The sequence below is a fragment of the Python bivittatus genome, unplaced genomic scaffold (genome assembly GCF_059951505.1).
Source record: "Python bivittatus isolate LINGU-HERP-01145 unplaced genomic scaffold, Pbiv_v1 ctg000080_np1212, whole genome shotgun sequence".
Taxonomy (NCBI): domain Eukaryota; kingdom Metazoa; phylum Chordata; class Lepidosauria; order Squamata; family Pythonidae; genus Python; species Python bivittatus.
In genome coordinates this window covers 56528955-56547815 of record NW_028277035.1, presented here as the reverse complement: position 1 = coordinate 56547815, position 18861 = coordinate 56528955, and the positions used below count along the sequence as shown (strand labels likewise).

The 18861-nt window shown below is 37.2% G+C and overlaps 1 protein-coding gene across 4 annotated transcripts in view; it reads left to right on the top strand.

Moving 5' to 3' along the window:
- The first annotated feature begins 219 nt into the window (after positions 1-219).
- The window catches only part of PTPDC1 (protein tyrosine phosphatase domain containing 1), a 34229-nt gene continuing 15587 nt past the window's right edge, over positions 220-18861 (top strand). Inside the window, exons 1-2 of one of the 4 annotated variants that reach the window (XM_088134158.1) lie at positions 220-369; positions 18768-18851. In XM_088134158.1, coding sequence (XP_087990284.1) covers positions 18776-18851 — 76 coding nt within the window. In that variant the 5' untranslated portion in view covers positions 220-369; positions 18768-18775. The other 3 variants (XM_088134160.1, XM_088134159.1, XM_007421806.4) reach the window with 3 other exon arrangements.

Here is an 18861-nt window from a genome sequence, read left to right as displayed (position 1 = left end):
GTCTTCACAAGGGACTTTTCACGGCAAAGCTTGTGTAAGAGGGGAGCGTTCGGTCCACTCCCAAAGCGGAAAGGCCAACGGCCCTGTCTTTGTGCAGCAGGGCACAGCGCAGGCCGCTCGTGGAGCATCTCAGCGAGGGCTTTCGCGTTTCCCGCCCGATCAGCCCCGCGAGCGAGGCCGGCCTCCCGCGCCACGCAGGCGCGCTGGCAGCCCCTTCCCTTCCACGGCCGGCGGCGCCCTTCCCTCGCCGCTCCCTGCCCCTCCCCTCCCCTCCCCTCCCGCGGGCCTTCTCCAATGCCGGCCGGGCCCGGCGCCGGGAGGAGGCGCGGGAGCGTCGGATGGGGCTCTCCGGGTACCGGCCCTGATCAGGTGGGTTCGCTGTCGTCGCCGGCGCGGTGCGCTCGGGAGTCGCGTGTGGGTCTTCCTCGGCCGCGCCGCTTCGTCGCGGCTGCGTCCTCTCCTTCTGCGGCTGGTAGCTACTTGCGGTTCCAGGCTCGGTTTCCACCCGCGGCTCAGCCGCTCCGTGCTGGGGCTTGCCAGGGCCCTGTGGCCTTTCTCTTTCCCCTGCCCCCGATATGCCTGTAGCAAGCCCTACCTCCGTGACTCTCGAACCGGTCCTCCTCCCCCTCCTCCTCCTCCGCCTCATTATTATTATTATTATTATTATTATTACTGTTATTGCAAGCAAAGGTAGTCTCTGTTGCGATCTGGGCGCACGTCTTCTTAGCACCTTGCGGGCTTCAGCATCCTATATCGCCTTCTGGGGAGAGTCCAGGAGCAAGCAGGCGTGAGGGAGGGGAAGACTCGGTGGACCTTCCTAGACTGTTTTACGTTTGTATTTTTGGCTAACCATTCACTGTTAGCCTTTCCTGATTTCAGTTTATAAATAACTATTTTTATTCAAGGTGCTTCTGAATGCTTGACAGCTCAACAGCTTTGTTTGTACTAGGGTCAGAAGTCTCTGTGTTCAGAGGGCTGCAAGAGCCTGTTCCCTGTTCAGAACGTTCTGTAATAAAGCATCTAGCGGTTTAGCATGTTTTTACAAACAATTTGCATTTGGTTTCTTCTTTGGGCTTAGCGGCTCAGTAAATTTGAATATGTGAGAAAACTCTTAGTAATGAAACTTCCTGGGATTTTTACTGCCTCACATGAAAAAGATTGGTCCATCATTTTTGTTTTCAATATTAAATTTGTGGGGTGATTGACCTTGGGGGGGGGGCGTCATCTTGAATGTTTTTAGTATTTACGTACAGGTTTTGTTTTTTATACTAGATTTTTATGGATTAATTTATTTTATTATTTATGGGGTATTTTTAATTGTTGATGGGGTTTTTGATTTTAACTGTGAGCCGCCCAGAGTCACCCGTTGGGGGGAGATGGGCGGCGTACAAATTTAATTATATATAAATAAAATTTTACTTTGCATAACGTACCTTCCTATGGGGGACCCAGACAAATGCCCCTGTTGCATCTCCTTAAGAAAGCCCTGAATGCAAACGTCATCATTAGTCCAGTTCATTTTCCAGTAGCATAATCCCATTGGTGGAATTAAGCAGTATTAAAATATTATACATGTTTATGTAAATGACTTGAGATAAGAGTATATTTCTTCAGTGATCTGGTTTGTCATTACTGCATAATAAATGTCCCATCCTTACTTTGAACTTAAGTAAATTATCTATTTCATACATAAATATTTTGATTTGTGGGGTTTGATGAATTTTGGATATGGCGTTACTCATAATAACTATTTTGAGTTTATTAAAATTACAGTTTGTGGTTCAAATTACATTTTTTGAAAAAAATGTGCATATTTATATTCTAAATTTGTAAAACCTGCTCTTGAATTCTTTGTTTTTGAAGTTATGTATATATATATATATATTTTTTTTGTCTGCGCTCAGTCATTGCTGACCCTGCAGTGACTGCTTGGATGAGTCCTTGCAGTTTTCAAGGCATCTGTTTTTTCGGAAGTGGTTTGCCAGAGCCTCCTTCCTAGGGCAGAGCCCAGCTGGTGAGCGCAGGAGGCGGGGTTTCCGTTGCTTCGCGCCCTTTTCGGGCGCGCGCGGTTTTTCGCGCTTACCGGCAACTGCTCCCAACTCCTTTTTTGCAAGGCGCCGCCAGCATTTTTCCTCCCACCGGAGTGAGAGTACCCATTTATCTACTCACGTAAGTTTTCGAACTGTTGGGTTGACAGGAACTGGGGAGGAAACAGGAGCTCACCCTGTTTAACGCGAAGGCTGGACTCGAACCGCTGAAGCGTCAACCATTTCTGGCCGGCAACTTTCAGCGTCATTAAGCCGCTGCGCCACCGCGTCCCCTATGTATATATTACCATTTTTTATATATATTCTATGTATTTTCTATATATATTCTATCTATCTATCTATCTATCTATCTATCTATCTATCTATCTATCTATCTACATTCTATATTTATATAGAATTATAATATCTGTATTTCTATATAGAAATATATATATTATATATATTCTATATTAACTAAACAAACAACCAAAAGTGATAGACTAGATAGCATGCTGAAAGGTAATTATTTTTTTCTTTTGTGCTGTTGCCTTGATGCTTAGTTTATTAGAATGAACAACTTGTTTCTAGCAGCCTTGCATTGCTGCTTGTAAAAACTGGGTGCCAGACCTGTGGGGTAATTAATCTCAGGGTAGTATGTACAATTAAACCAAGCACTTACAATTGCTTTTCAAGCAATATATTCTCTTATTTTTCTCATCAACAGTAAGTCTCCTGAGGTAATTGTATGTGTTAGATAACAAGGGAATAAATAAATGAGGCAATATTTAAATGTTCTGGCTTTACTATTATCTTTAAAGAATGCACAACAATTCAGAAGTGCTTTATAAGCAAAATGTTCAGAATTGCAGCTTATTTCAGTGTGTAGTCGACTGTCCCATTTTAACATCTAGCCTGTGTAATTGAAAGTTACACTTTGAAAGTTATTATTGTTTTGTTCTCTTACTGTTGATACAAAACGCTTTGATTATTCAAGCAATGTTATACATGAGCATTTTTCTTTTCAGTTTATGAGTTGCCATGAGCTTTCAGAGTTATGCACATTAAAAAATAATGTCCAACATGATTAAAACAGTCAATTTTAGCATGATTAAAAGTAGCAGAAAAATACAATGTGCAAAAGTGAAGAATAACAGTGTGAAGCTTAATTTCCAAAGATATAAAACAGATCTACCTATAAAGAACATAGTAAGGGTGTGTGTGGGGGGCCAAATAGTTATACCCAGCCCTAATTAGTGTAACAGGTAGTCTTTGGTTAATGGCCATTCATTCAGCGACTGTTTGAAGTTACGACTGCACTGAACAAGTGGTACTTACCATCAGTCCTTGAAGTTCCGGCTGACCCAGCACCCCTGCGGTCATAAGATTGCAATCTGAGCACTTGGCAACTGGCTTGCACTTATGACGGTTGCAGCATCCACGGTCACATGATCACCATTTGTGAACTTCCCTGCCAGCTTCCCGCAAGCAAAGTCAATGGGGAAGCTGGTAGGGAAGATCGAAAGTCACTCTGGTAAGTCTCCTGCACCTGGTAGCAGCCACCCCAAGCCCACTGCGCTTACACTGCACTGGCCCCTCCTGCGTCGTCCTGTACCTGGCAGCAGCCACCCCAAGGCCTGCCACTCTCATGCCTCACTGGCCACCACACACTCCCACGCACCTTTCCCCACATAGCAGCTGCTTACCTGCCTGCCGGGCTACTTGCAAGCCGCCTGGGACTTGCAACTTCCTGCTGGCTTCCCTACTGTCTTTGGTTGTTGGAAGCTGTCAGAATGTTGCAAGGAGGTCCTCGCTTAATGACCTGTGAACCTCGCTTAACAACTTCAACCGGGACTGCAGGGAATGTCATCACTAAGCAATGCAGTCACCCGATGTCGCACTTTACAACCACATCACTTAGTGATGGAGATTCTGGTCCCAATAACCATAGTTAACTGAGGACTATCTGTACTGTCACAGTGTTTTGTACTACAGAAGTATCTGGACTGTCTTCAGGAGCAGCATTGCATACGACTAATGCAGGAAATTATTTATTTGCATGATATTGCTGCTCCAAATCAGTAAAATGGGATGTTTTCTGACACTGCATGGTTTATGGCTGATGTTTTCTATGTGAAATAAATTAGTGGATACTTTTCCCCACAAAAGGTACCTGTGCTAGGGTACCCATGAATAGTATTGTTTATGATGTTTTTAAAATATTGTTATTCATAACTCAGAAAAAGATATAGTGTTTAGATATTGAAATAGTAATTAAAGCCCATTCATTACTATACATCATAATTGTCTGATTTTGCCTTGTGTGAATTGTATGCCCGCTCTAGTGGTCCCTTGAATCCCTGAGATATGAGCTGTCCTTTGCTGCAGATCAAGCAGGGATGATCTGAGATATTGATACACGCTCAGTCTACTTGAAAATGAATAGAAAACTGAAATGAAATTGAATGAATTGAAAATGAATGAATAGAAAATAAACATTCATTTAAGTGAGGATAAGACTGTACCCTCTCCTTTCCCAATTCATACTTAGATAGAGTGCCTGTGAATAGAACTCTACTGGCTATTACATTAGTATTGTCTTTATGCAAAAATATCTGTTGAAGAAGTAAAAAATAATAAAGAATTCCTCAGTTGAAACCCAGTTCCTTAAAAAGATAAAGATACATCCATGCAGTTTCCTTGGCAACAGTTTGGAAGTGGTTTGCCATTACTGTACTACTACTACTACAGTAGTCCCCGGGTTAAGAATACCTTAATTAAGAATGGAGCCTATTGTAGCAAAATTTGAGTTAAATACTACCTTTTAACTTCTTGTTAAGTATTCTGCTCTGATATTTCTGTATGATCTCTCACTGAGTACTACCTAGGTCTGACTTCGCTTAATCTCCTACTTGTGGGCTTCCTAGATGCATTTATGCCCATGTGAAATGGAATGCTGGCTAGATGGGACTAAAATCAGGGCTATTCTCATTTTCTCAAAGTCAGCTAGATGCTGTCGCCAGAACTGGCTCTGGAGTGAAGAACAAAGTTTAAAACTGCAAGTAATTGTAACAAAGAAAATGACATTAAAATCCAATAAAGACATAAACAGCTAACATAATATAGAGCAAAGATAGGAAATCTTTTGGTGGCCAAAGGCCACATTTAACATTTTTTGGCAGGTTGAGAGCCACAATGAGCAAGGTAATGAAGAATGGATCGAGACGTGTCATGTATGTGATTGGAGCCAAGATGTTATATATTTTTTTCTGTCTGTCTTTTGTTTTTTATGTATTTCTAGGGAAAGTGTGGATGTTTTAAAATTTGTCTTTTTAAATGAGCTCACTGCAACGAGCCAAAATTTTACTTTGGTTAGAAACTCAAGTGTCTTTGTCTAGTAGTCAGAGACAAATCCTTAGCTGATACAATATATTTTAGGATTACATTGCAGGTTGAGGCTTCAGGCGTAGCTGCCTCTAGAAACTTAATGTTTGCATAAATAGAATAGATACCTCTTTCTAAAATTTAGATTACTATATTCTAATGGTATTAGATTATAATGAATACAGTGACTTAACGAATTGTCATAAGATAAAAGGAGCAATCATTAGATCAAGTAAACTTGTGGCTAAATTTTAATTTCATTTTAGCATTGTAGACTGTTCCACATGCTGTTTACTGTTTTTTGAGTTCTGATACACTGTCCAAAATTATTTATCTTATTTTATCAGGTTTTGGCAGCTGCATTTATTTTAGCCTTTTATTGTCTTAAATTGCTACATTTACTTTAATTTAGCTATATCTTGCCAGTCTCTGATGATAAGAGAAGAGCATTAAGAAAAGCACATGAGGAAACAAATGAATTATTAGAGGAGTAAGAGTATGCATAACTATTTCAAAATTCACAGGTATCTGTAAATATCAGGAGTGATTATCTCATGCCCTCCAGACATATGGGGCTACTGTTTCCGTGCTCCCTTATCACTGGCCCTGCAACTGATAGTTGTTAAAGATTTAGAGGACATTCGTTCTTTATTCCTAAATAATAAAATTTCAGAAAGAATGTTAATAATGCAAAAGTAAATTGAATTAACTTTATATATAAAGGGGAGAAATTAAACTAAATTTGATGCACTTAATTCCCACTGAAATTAATAGTCATAACACATAACCCATTGATTTCAGTAGTACCTGAATTCAACCTACCTAGCCTGCAATCTTATACTCATTTACTTTGGAATAAAGCCCAATGAACTGAATAGAAACTGGATTGTACTGTAAATATGGATCTAGTTAAGCATTCATAAAGTTATGCTTATTATATATTAATTTATTATTAATATCAACTTATTAAAATTGACAATCTTAAATCCGTTGGATTTCAAAATAGTAAGGACTATTGCATTATGATTTCTTTCTTTAAAACTGATATTAATATAAATGCTTTGGTTGGTCTCTTTTATTAACTTATTTCATTAACTATGTATTAACTTGACATTTTCTAGGTAATTTGCAATAAACAAAATAAATGCAAAATAGACAGTAATGCAATGAAAATGAGAAGAAACAGAACAACAGGAAATAAAACTGAAAGCAATTCAAATCTAAATAAATTAGTAGTACAGTATTACATTTAGTACTTATTACGTAGTACAAGAGAAACTAAGCTGTTAATGACTCTTCCAAGATTACCTTTTACAAATCCAATTAAGCACAGCAAAAGCTGCAGCACTCCTTTTGTAACCTTATGGTGCAAGCAGGTATTTCATCATGGTTTAGTTCTTGCAATTAAACAGAACAGAGAGTAATGGAAGAGTCTGCTATTACCAGTTCTTTTTACTGGGTTACAGGTAAGTGAGGCTATGTGAAATTAGTATGCGCTGCTTGTTAAATTCATTTGAACTAAGGTTAATTCTGCGGTAATACTGGATTTATGAAAAGTGTGGGTATAAAAGAATTACAGCCAATTTGTTGAAAAATAGGCAAGTTATAAAACAAAAATGCAGGTATAGTTATTTAATCCATATAATTTTAAAACTTGATAATCCATATAATTTTAGGAGCCGGTAATTCTAATAAAAGTGAAAGAAGTGAAAAATGCCATTTTTATTTTGGAAGCAATTGCTGTGTTCAATTCTCTATTCTTCCATTATAGTTTTCAGTGTTCATTTTTACCTAAAAACTTGTTCAGGTTACTGTAAAATGCCTGAACATTGTTATGCTGGGCCCTGTCATGATGGCATTTTGGCAATTGATTATTTATTGCTAATACTTTTGCTTTTAAATGTAAGGTGGTTCCAAATGCTGAATAATAAATACTTTTTATAAGTGTTTGATATATTGTAAGCAGCGATGACTGTGTAAACTTTAAGTTTAATGATTAAGTAAAAGTTGTGATTAAAACAGATGGTGAACGCCTTTGAGTAAGAAAAAGGAATTTTCTTGGAGGTTGGAATTCTTTTTCACTTATCTGTTATCTTAAAAGGTTGGCCTGGGTTCATCTTGCATCTTATGAGAAAGATTGTGCCAAGTCTGGAATTTTTGTTTTTACAAAGATATGTAATTTATATATATAACATTCACAGTGTAAATCTGAGGGCTTTAATGTAATAATACTGGATGCAGTGGTCTCCTCTGCTACATCTCTGCATCAGAATTTCTGCCCGGAATACAGCTGTCTCAGGTTTGAAGCAATGGCTGTTACCAAGTAAAAGAAAGCACTTGGCAAGTTCAAATCCAACTTATACTTTAATTTAGTGACCTTTGGTCCAGTGTTGAGTAGTGATGATTCTAAATTAATTTCAAGAGCTAACTGGAGTACTACACATTAAGCCTTCACACTTGCTATATATGAGATGCTACTACTATTCTAGATATATCATCACCTGTTCTTTCTGTTGGTCACAACTTAGGGATTTATGAGATTAATGCACTTGGAAGTACTGAGTATTATGTTCGACTATGATGCTTGTCAGCTAATTATATCTGACAGTTGAATGCTATGTATCCTGAAAGACCCATCATCAGAGAATCCTTCCAGAGCAGCGTAAAGTTTCTGCCCAAAAGAAAAAAAAAGTTTTTATTTATTTGAGTTATTTTATTAGATTTAGGTGCTACCCAACTCCAAAGCAACTGAGTGGCTCACAATATAAGACAAGCAACAATATAAAAATGCACAATAATACACAAATAAAAAATACACAATACAATGTAAATTCTTGCATTGTCTTCCTTATTTCAGTAAGTGTATGCCTATGAACTCCAGTAGTTCTGTTGGCCAAGCTATGGGTTGGCCAAGTCAGATGCTGGGATCATTCACCCGTTGCGAAGAGCCGGAATCACAAGCTGGAAAATTGTACCCTGTTTATTCTGTACAGCAATAAAGAGGAACTCTCGGGACCCAAGTCACAAATTGAGAGTCCCAATACACAAATTAGCATAGTCTTTATACACTTGTGAAAACAGAAGCACATGATCATTAGCAAGCAATAGGCAATAAGCAGTAAATTATTCACACCCCTGGTTGGGCAGAACCTTGCCAGTGGTGGGCTTCTTGCTAAGACATTATAGCCCCTTCCTTTCTGTCCTTGGTTGATGAGGTTGACTTGAAAATGCGAAACTCAACTTATCTATGACAAAAGAGGGAAGTTGGCCTTGAGTCTAAGACTGATTTGGGTCAGGATGGTACAGGTTTCTTGATAATGGCAACCACATGATCATTCCAGGAATTTTTGCAATGCAGGGTAAAGGGGCCCAAAGGAGAGCAGTCAAAAAAGAAAAGATGGACAAAATGGGGTTTCTGTGGCTCAAGGTTCAAGCTAGCTGTACCAGCCCATCAGTTCCACTGATTTTCTTTGGCTGGGGACTTGAAGTTGCCTGTATTTTCATTCCTCAGATAAGATTATGGAATAATTTTTGGTATATTACTGATTCGGTAAATATGGTGTACTCAGTAATATATATTACTATTGATGCAGTATGCCTTTACATTGTAAAAGCCTTATTCAGTTTAAATCTGTGTTAAATCTGTTAATGCTTTTTTCCAGGTGACTTCCTTCCTTCCCCAGTCCCCCCACAAAATCAACTTGGGAACAACATTGTGGGCATTCCTGAGTTATTATTCCTGTTATAAATTTAATATAAGTGGCAGTTAATTCAGTTTGATATCAGATTTTAACTTGATTTCAGTAGCAGAAAGCACAAGCATTTACCTAAAGCTTAGAACTGAAAGCTTTTGAATTTTATCAGGGGATGAAAATAGGTGTTCACAGTTGAACTAGCAAAACCAAAGCATTTCTGAATGGCTAATTTTTCCTCCCTGATTATTCATTGTCTTTGAGATATCTGCTCCCTCAGTTATTACTTATATTAGGTATGTAACTGAATCATGTTCCCTTTCTCTCTTTGTTCCTTTAAAATTCATGTCTTGACATTAGGTGGCATAAAGACAAAAAACCTGTCACAGACCTACTTCTGTAATTCCTTCGCAGTTTTAAAATTATCCACAATCTTCATTGTATGTGTGCACGCATTGAGAGAGAGAGAGAGATTCAAAACAAATACACTGTTTAAAAAATATATTGTTAAAAAAAGTAATAAATGTATTTTCCTACACTTAAATGTTCCTTATGTCCTGTTTTGAATTTAAGATTGTATGTAAGTACCTTTTTTTTAATTTGAGCCACATGTCAAGTTTCAGTATAGAAGCTATAAGGCAGGTGGTATTATGCAAGCTTGACACCATAATAAAATGTAATGTAATCCTCTAATATATAACCACCATATAAGCCCTTAATAACTATAACTGTTAATTCCCAAATCCTTTTTTTCTTGCTTGTATTATTTTGGATTTTTATCATATATACATAGACACACTTCTGTTATAATTCCTAATGCTAGCAACATAATGTCGTTGATTCTTAATAGAAAGCTCCAGCCCTGCATTGGACTGCAGTAAGACTGGGTCTCTGTCTTGATGATATCTTTGTTCTGGGAATCTGGACTAAGCCAGTCTGGAAAGAAGCATTTGTATGGGATCTTTCAACATGGTCCATGGCAGGTTCAGTATCAGGTATAGGCATCAATGGGTATGTGCCAAGGGCCACATATTATAGTGAGGCAGCAGTGTTGACCCTCAGAATCTTCTGTAGCTTGTTCTTCTTTCTTCTTACTACTTGTTTGCCTGCCCTCATTGAGCATGTAAACAATGATAGGAGTGAAAAGATGCAGCACCTCCTTCATTTGCCTAGATAGTTATATTCTTGCACTCTAGGGCAGGAGTGCAGAGAATATGGCCTATATATTACATATGGTCCACCAGCATCTTTTGGGCAATTCCCATAGTCCCCATTAATGAACTGGTGAAACCAACATAAGGCTTTTCAAAAACATTCATCCTTTCTCCCAGTTGAACAGCTGATCAGGGGACTACATTTTAGTTCTGTTGAATTAGAACGTGTAAGCCTATTTCAATGGATGCATAATTTTTATTGATAGTGGAACACAATTGTTATCCTGATTACAAAACTTGTCCAATTGCTTATGACTGGAGCAAAGTTAAGCAGCTACTGAACAACTCTGAGTTAAGTTTTGCATTTGTAATTCACATTTTTAAAAGTAATAGAGCTGATGTTTCTTAAATAAATGAGGATAAAGAAGGAAATATGATTAACAGAGAACTGGGATTAAAATTCTTGATTACTTAGGCTCCTGCAAGAATTAATTTATTTTTTATGCAACCTCCTAAATACTATTTGAGAACTTTAACAAACCCTGTGAAATCTGTTAATGATTGTCTGGGCAATAAAATCTAAGCCCAATGTTTGGAAAAAACAAAAAGAACAAATAAAAGAGTACTGAAAGAAATATAGTGCCAGACATTAAGATGAAAGTAATAAAAAAAATGTTAAAGTGATGCAAATAATCTTAACAGCATAGATTTTCTTTGAGAAAGAAAAAAAACAGTGATTTTTTTCTACCCTGAATATGCCCCATCAGTTTTACTGAAGATAGTAGCATTAATAAATATCTTTATTTAGTTATTTATTAAGTAGCATAATAAAATATATTCTAAATAGTACAATAAGTAGATAGCAGGCTATAATTTTCTAATGCAAATCTTTTTATACAGTAGTATTATATTTCTAATACTTTATAGGAGAAGAGGAAGTCTATAGAATAGATATCAGGAATAAATTATATATGTCTTCATGAAGTAACATATTAATATTCCCGTGCTTTCTTTTCATAGCATTATGGTTATTATTTATTAATATTTATATACAGAAGTCTTGTTTTAATGGACCCTTGAGGGGTATCCATTACTTCCAAATGCCCATTAAAGTACATCACTGCCAAGAATTACATCATATGTATAATGACATCATAAATCACCACTAATGTCTTAAAATTAACATAAATTTAACTGCATGAACTACTTTGTCTGCATGAGACTTATCCATTATTTTGGTGTGATGTCCAGACAGAAATCTGCTCCAGAACATCAAAGTCTATTAAAGTCTATTTGTTAGCCTGTCAAATTAGGGTTTTGCTGTACTGCCTTCTCATAAATATACAATCAAGGCAATATACAACAGAAAGGTAAAATATATGTAAAACAATAAATATTAAAAAGATATTAAAATTGTAAAACACTACTGAAACAGTGTAGAGGATATTCTGCTACAGAATTCCTTTCTAAAATGCTGACAGAAGTGGTCAGTCATAGCTCTGAAGGAATGTTTCACATTGGGAGGTGATGCAAGGAAAAGGTCTTTCCTGCATGTCTGAGAGGTAAGCTTCTGTGAATGGGAATGCCCTAAAAACGGATCTCTCCTGCTGGCCTTAATTATTGGATTTAACACAAGGTGAGTGATCCCTCGGATAGGCAGACCTTAAACTGTTTAAAGCTTTGAAAGTTGAGGCCAGTGTCTTGAACTAAGCCATAGAAAGCATTTGACAAAAAAATGCAGATCTTGCAATACTGGAATAATGCAAATACAATTCCATGCATCCTTGAACAGCTCTTCTGCATTTTTAAAACCAGCTGAAGCTTTTGCACATTCTTTATGGATAGTCTCATGTAGAGTATGGTGTAGGGAGTATTGTTCTTTAACTGTGGTGTACGTTTAGATAATAAAGGCAAAGATTTCTAGATCAGAGTGACTCAGGAACTGTCATAGTTGGTACAGTGTAGCTAAGCAAAATATTATCCTTCTTACTACTGCCATGTGAATGTTCATCTCTAAACTTGATCTTTCAGCTCAAAACCTGATCTTTTAGGTAGGTGGTCATGACTCCTTCTAGAATATGTCAGACCCTATTCTGTCTTTCTGGATTCAGTCTTGGCACATTCACTTTCATCCACCATGTTGAGTCTCCTAGCAGTATTAAAGATTCTGTTTCATGAAATTAGGTGAAGGAACCAGTATTGTTGAACTTAATTTGCATATTAGAGGCATTGCCTTCCAAAATGGATTATCTTACTGAGTACTTCCATGCATTCTTTAAGTAACAGAGAACAGAATTATGGGCTAGACTTGACTGACTAGAATGAACTGGAGCTGAACAGTTGTTACCCAGAATCATCTTCTGGACAAGACCTGACAGAAAGAACAGAGCCAATGCATTATACTGTCCACAAAGCTGTATTTTGTAAGGGGTTCCAGAAGGAAACAATGGTTCACAATAGGGAAAACATCAAAGGGGTGAAGAGAAAGAAGACAGCCTTCTCCCCCTACACACATCTTGTAACTGGTATTGACGATAAACCTCAACTACAATAGTCTCAGATCCTGACAAAAAGTTCAGTTAACATGGGTCCAGGTAATTAGTATCTTTCAGACATGATCTTTTTAGGAAATGGTATTAATCAGTGTGAGGTGAAGAAAAAATTCCATTTAACCCATGCTTCTATGATTACAGATCCATTTCGAAAGAGATGGCCTTGAGGGAAATAGGCAAGAACTATTATACAAGCAGAGAGGGATTAAACATTCCTTAAGTTGTGGAAACAAGATAGTATTTGGAAGAGAGTCAGGCAGGCTTCTCCCTGATTCCATATAGTTTCTTATCTGTCATAGCAGTAGAGGTGCATGTTACCTAGATAAATGTAGTTGACCTGATTAGCCAACAGCTGATGATCCAAAGGCACATGGCTTCATTATCTGTGCAGGGGAATTAGGAACATAACCTGAAATAACATGCAACATCTCTTGAGTAATAAAAATCTGGAAAAAAGTTAACCAATTGTTGACATGAACATCTTCCTAATAGTTATTAATTATAGTTTATAATACAGTTTAAGTAATTGTCTTTTTCCTCTGTTCAGGAAAAGAAACATTTTTAATACTGAAAAAGAAAGCATTCTAAGAATCAGAATGTTTGATTAATATACAAATGTAACATTTTTCACATTCTGTAAGTATAAAGGCCTTCTCTGTGGTCTTGAAAATTAAGAAGGGGTTGGATTGGTATACAGTTCAGTATTCTATTGAAAATAGGAAACTAACTAAATTTTGAATGACACCATCATCTCTGTCAGGAATGCATGCAGCTCCTGAACACCATTGCCAAAAATTGGGAGCAGGTTCCCCACCAGCATACGAGATGTAAAAACTATAATGTAGCTCTGGATAGTTTTAAAAAAGGTACACAAAGAACACACAAAACCCAGAAAATCCTGGCCAGCTGTGTCTGTGAGATGCTGCCCTAACTACTTTGCATCATCGAGTGTCCAGCAAAGCACTTTCCTTTGCACTTGCTCTTTTCTTCAGGAATGTAGAGATTAAATTTGGAAACTATAGGTAGCCCTCGTTTAGCAACTGCCTCGTTTAGTGACCAGTCCTCACATTTATGACCTTTGCAGGTCTGTAAAGCAAAGCTGAAGTAAGATCATAAGCACAGGTGGAGTTTCACTTAGTGACTTCTTTGCTTAATGACCAAGTTGCTGGTCCCAGTTGTGGTCACTAAACGAGGACTACCTGTACCAAGGTAGAGCATACACAGTGCCATTGAACTGTAGCAGCCCTTCAGTACCAAATATTGTCTTGCTATATTTTGGAGTAAATGTTGCAATAAAGCGGGCCGAACAATGCCAGCACAAGATATTTTGCAGTGTCACCTCTCAACTGTGGCTGATATTTTAAAATGGTAACAAATATGGCCTGCCTTGTTCAGGCAACAATTCTTGCCTTGATTCATTACCACTCTGCAGCTTCTGCCACCACGAAAAGCTTTGTTTTTCCAGATAACAGCTGGCTTTGAAGCTTCATATCCTTGATTTCAAAAGAGACATAGTGTTTCTTCTTTTCAGACTTACTGTTCATCAGGATGTTCAGATAAATATCAATTGTGTATGATGGATTCTAGTAATTTTGTGAGGATGAAACGTATATAGATAATCTCTACTGAATATTTTTTTATGGGGCAATCATGTTTCCTATACTTTTGATGTGGATATGCAAGTAAAGTTTAAATAGATGTTGCTTTCCACTGAGATTAGTCCTCCCACTTGCCTTTCTAGTACAAAAGCAGAGGCTGGGTATTATAGAAATCAAACAATTCACCAATATAAAGTTCATCTGTAGATTTTTTAAAATCAGAACTGTATAGGTCTCTGGAAGCAAGTAAATATATTTAAAAAGCCTGATTGCCAGCATGAAAGAAAATAGGCATTTGAAGTGTTGGCTGAGAGATCAGTTCTAATTTGTGAAAATATATATAATATTTATAAATGAATATTCTGTCTTTCCACATAAAATGTGTAAGGCTATTATTACTAAAAATACACAGTAAAGTAATATTAGAGAGCAAACAAAAAATATCATTTTATTAAAAGTTATGTTGGCAGTCAAAAATTACATCTTGAAATAAATTGGTGTATTGAAAATTACATGAATAGTGAGGTTTCAATTCCAATGCTTATCCTGGCTTAGCTTCTTTTGAATTAATCCATAAACAATTTATTGATGTTTTGTAATACTTTACACTATATAAACTGAATGTTGTACATTCAGTTAACTGGAGGCCTCATCAATATTAGAACCTTGCAAGAGTTTAAGAGAGAGGGGAAAAAAATCCCCTTCTGGAATTTGGACTAAATGCCTTTTCTAAAAAAACAAAACAAAAAAAAGGACCACCATGAAATGCTGTTACCTACCTCAGCATAAGTTAGATGCATGTGTTCATAACAGCCTCAAGCTCTTTTGTCTTAAATAAATACTTTTATTAAGAACTATATCTATATGAATTGGTAACGTCCATTCCAGTTAAAAGCCAACATAACAATGAAGAATAATGTTAAAGCACTAACATTACAATGAACTCAATAAAACGGTGCTCTAGATAGAAAAGGTAACAGAAAAATTTCCTTTCCTCAAATGAAAAATTGTACTAATCCAGAGAATGAAACCAAATAGCTATAAATTCAAGACAGACAAAAGAAACTACTTCTTCACTCAACACTTTGTGTTGTGTCACTTTGTGTGAGATGGGCGGCTATATAAATATGATAAATAAAATAAACATAATTAATTTACAGAATTTGCCAAATAAAATGTGATGGATTTAAAATGGAATTAGATACATGTAGAAGAAATGAGACTTATTGCTAGCTGTTATTCATGACAACAGTAAAACTATCACGTAGGAGGTTAAAAATAAGCTGGTGATATCTATATAGTGAAAGGACCTTTTGGTATGTAGATATGTTTTTAAACAAAATATTTTTAATTTAAAGACAAACAGATTTAAAAAACCCCAATGTGGACCTTTAAGCTTTCAAAACTTAAATAATCTTGCAGGCAATTGTACCCTTCATTATTTGAGATGGAGCTTCCAGGTTCATATAGAATGCCAAAAATCTTTACAGCTAACTTTGCGTTTGAAAAGATGCAGCAGATATACTAAAATATTGGATTTCTTTATTATATTCTATAAACAGCTCTCACTTTTGCCTCCAAGGAAGAATTGTGTCTGAAGGAAACATATTTTTACATACATACATATATACAGAGTGTGTGTGTGTGTGTGTGTACACACACACACACACACATACTATAAATAGTTTTATTAAGACTTTGGATTATAATAGTAAATCTAATACAAACTAAATTTAAAGAAAGAGAAGAGAAAGAAAGAGTAAAAGGTGTAAGGAAAAAGAAAAAAAGAAAAGTAAGAAAATAATAAAGAGAAAAGAAAAATATAAAGAAGTACTTCCAATCTTCATCACAACAAGTATAAACAAATTTAGTGACTCTTCACCTAAAGGATACAAACAATTATCTGTTCATTCCATATCCCATCTCTTATCTATAAAAAAATCCATAAAGCATCATATTTTCAGTGCTGGTATCAATAGAAAATCCATAAAGGGTTGCTAGAAGTAACAACATATCTTGTTTTATCCTTGATTAAATAAATCAACAGTATATTCCTTTTGTTTTTACCTCTAACAGTCTTAATCTTTAGTTCATTCAAGTATTGTCGTAGGATTTGATTTCTCTTCATTTCTTCTTTGTCCCATCGCACAGAGTTAACAAACCACTTTTGTAAATCCAACAGGAAAAAATTGTCCAGGTCCGCTCTCTTGGTTTATTATTTGTATTTCCCTTTCGAATTTTAAAACATCAGCCAGTTTCTTTTGTAGATCCAGTGAAACAGCCTTTTCCAAGTCATTCTCTTGGCAGTTGTAAATCCAGTTTTGATACCATCTCTATCTCGTCAGATCAAATCTGTTCTACATCTATCATTTCTTCAGTAACATCTTTTGGATATAGTCTGTCCATAGAAGCAGACATTGTTGCTTACATTGTTAATATTGTGGCTACTGATTTCTCCATTCTTCAAAAGTCTCCTTCAGTATTTCAGTGTTATAACGTTTTGCATCATTTTATAGGCTTGTATTTTTTTCCTCTACCTAAATTATTTAGTCCCCTATAGTGTCCAGTTTTCAAAATCATGCAATTACTTATCTTTGTTATGTCTTGCAAAAAACCAAAACAGGATCTATTTCCCACAAGAAGCTGTTTGTTCTTTATAATTAATTCCAAAAGCTTATTGCAAAAGTTTCAATATTCCAAATTTATCTGGACCCTTAATCCATTTATAACTTTCTAAGATCAAAATCTTATTTAGCTTTTTGCTGTTTATTTCAGATTCTTTAAATTCTTAAGTTTATGATTAAAACTTTCTTTTGTTCAGGACTGAAGGCAAACTTACGTGGCATTTTCAAACTTGTCATTCCGAAGGTCTCTAATAGCTTAGAAGTACAGGTAGTCCTTGGTTAATGATCACTCGTTCAGCAACCAGTCGAAGTTATGATGGCACTGAATGAGTGGTGCTTATGACCAGTCCTTGAAGTTCGGCTGTCCCAGCACCCCCACGGTCATGTGATCACAAATTGGATGCTTGGCAACTGGCTTGCACTTACGATGGTTGCAGCATCCCATGGTCATGTGATCACAATTTGTGACCTTCCCTGGTTTCCCACAAGTAAAATCAATAGGGAAGCTGGCAGGGAAGGTTGCAAGTTGCTCAGGTAAGTCTCTCCCACCTGGCAGCAGCCATCCCAAGCCCTCCCACACTCATGCCGTGCATCCCCCACCACTTGCGCACCCACTCCCACCCAGCAGTAGCCACTTACCTGCCTGCTGGCCTGCTTGCAAGCTGCCTGGGACTTGCAGCTTCCTGCTGGCTTCCTTACTGCTTTTGGTTGTTGGAAGCTGGCAGGAAGTTACAAGGAGGTACTCACTTAACAATGGCAACAGAGACTGCAGGGATTGCTGTTGCTAAGCAATGCAGTCACATGACATCGTGTTTTACAACCACATCGCTTAGTGACAGAAATTCTGGTCCCAATTGCTGTCATAGCTCAAGGATTATCTGTAGTGAATGAACAGTTTTCAAAAGTGATTAGTAAGTAAAGTTAGGAAAATCAGTGTCCTTTAAAAGGTGGCGACCACCGTTGCGAGCCAGATGGCTATTCCTAGTGCTGAAACCCATTGGAGACCGCTGGCCTGCAGTCTCCTCATGAGGAGCAGCCATCCAGAGCACATGTGGCTGCTCTTCCGTCCTGTCCTTGTCCGGAGAGATTCCAAAGACCGGTCTACTCACCAGCTGAGTAGATGAGACTTCCTTCATTTGGATCTATTACTTCCTTTCTCTTTCTCTTTATTCTACAGACATACAGCATATCTATGTTCATTTCATTTCATTTGTTAATTCTTGCTTTTTACCATTTATTCCTCTTATATCCCATTGGTCAATCAAAGCTTTCACACTGTTTAGTAAGATTGGTAAGGTGGTAACATTTTTATGAACTAAGCTGTAAGGAAAAGACGTGTCAGTGGTTGATTAAAATGTTTACAAACTGCTCAAATAAATTGAATCTGACCTGCGTAGATTGGTGCCTATGTGTGTGTATGTATGTATGTGTACACACACATTGTAGAGGGCATAGGGAATGGCCTTGAAGGACAGGAGAAAGAGCTGCTACAAAAGCAGCATTCAGATAAGTGAGGCTTGAGCCCAGGCCGAGAAAGTAACTTGAGAAAACGTCTCAAACAAGCCCCTCAGATGAAGATAAAGGGGGGAAGCACATTCATGCTTGCAAGATTCTGTTACTGTAGCTGTCCTGACTGTATGGTATTGGTTACATAGTCTGGTCTACCTTGTAGGGCTGACACACAAATACGTACACACAAATACATGCACATGCTTATTGTTAAAATTCTGTTCCAACAGGTACTGCAATGGCTGCTGGAGTCTTACTGCAAAATGAGGCACCTTATTGTTCTCTGATAACCAGCAGCACAACCATGAATACAGGTAATTACTT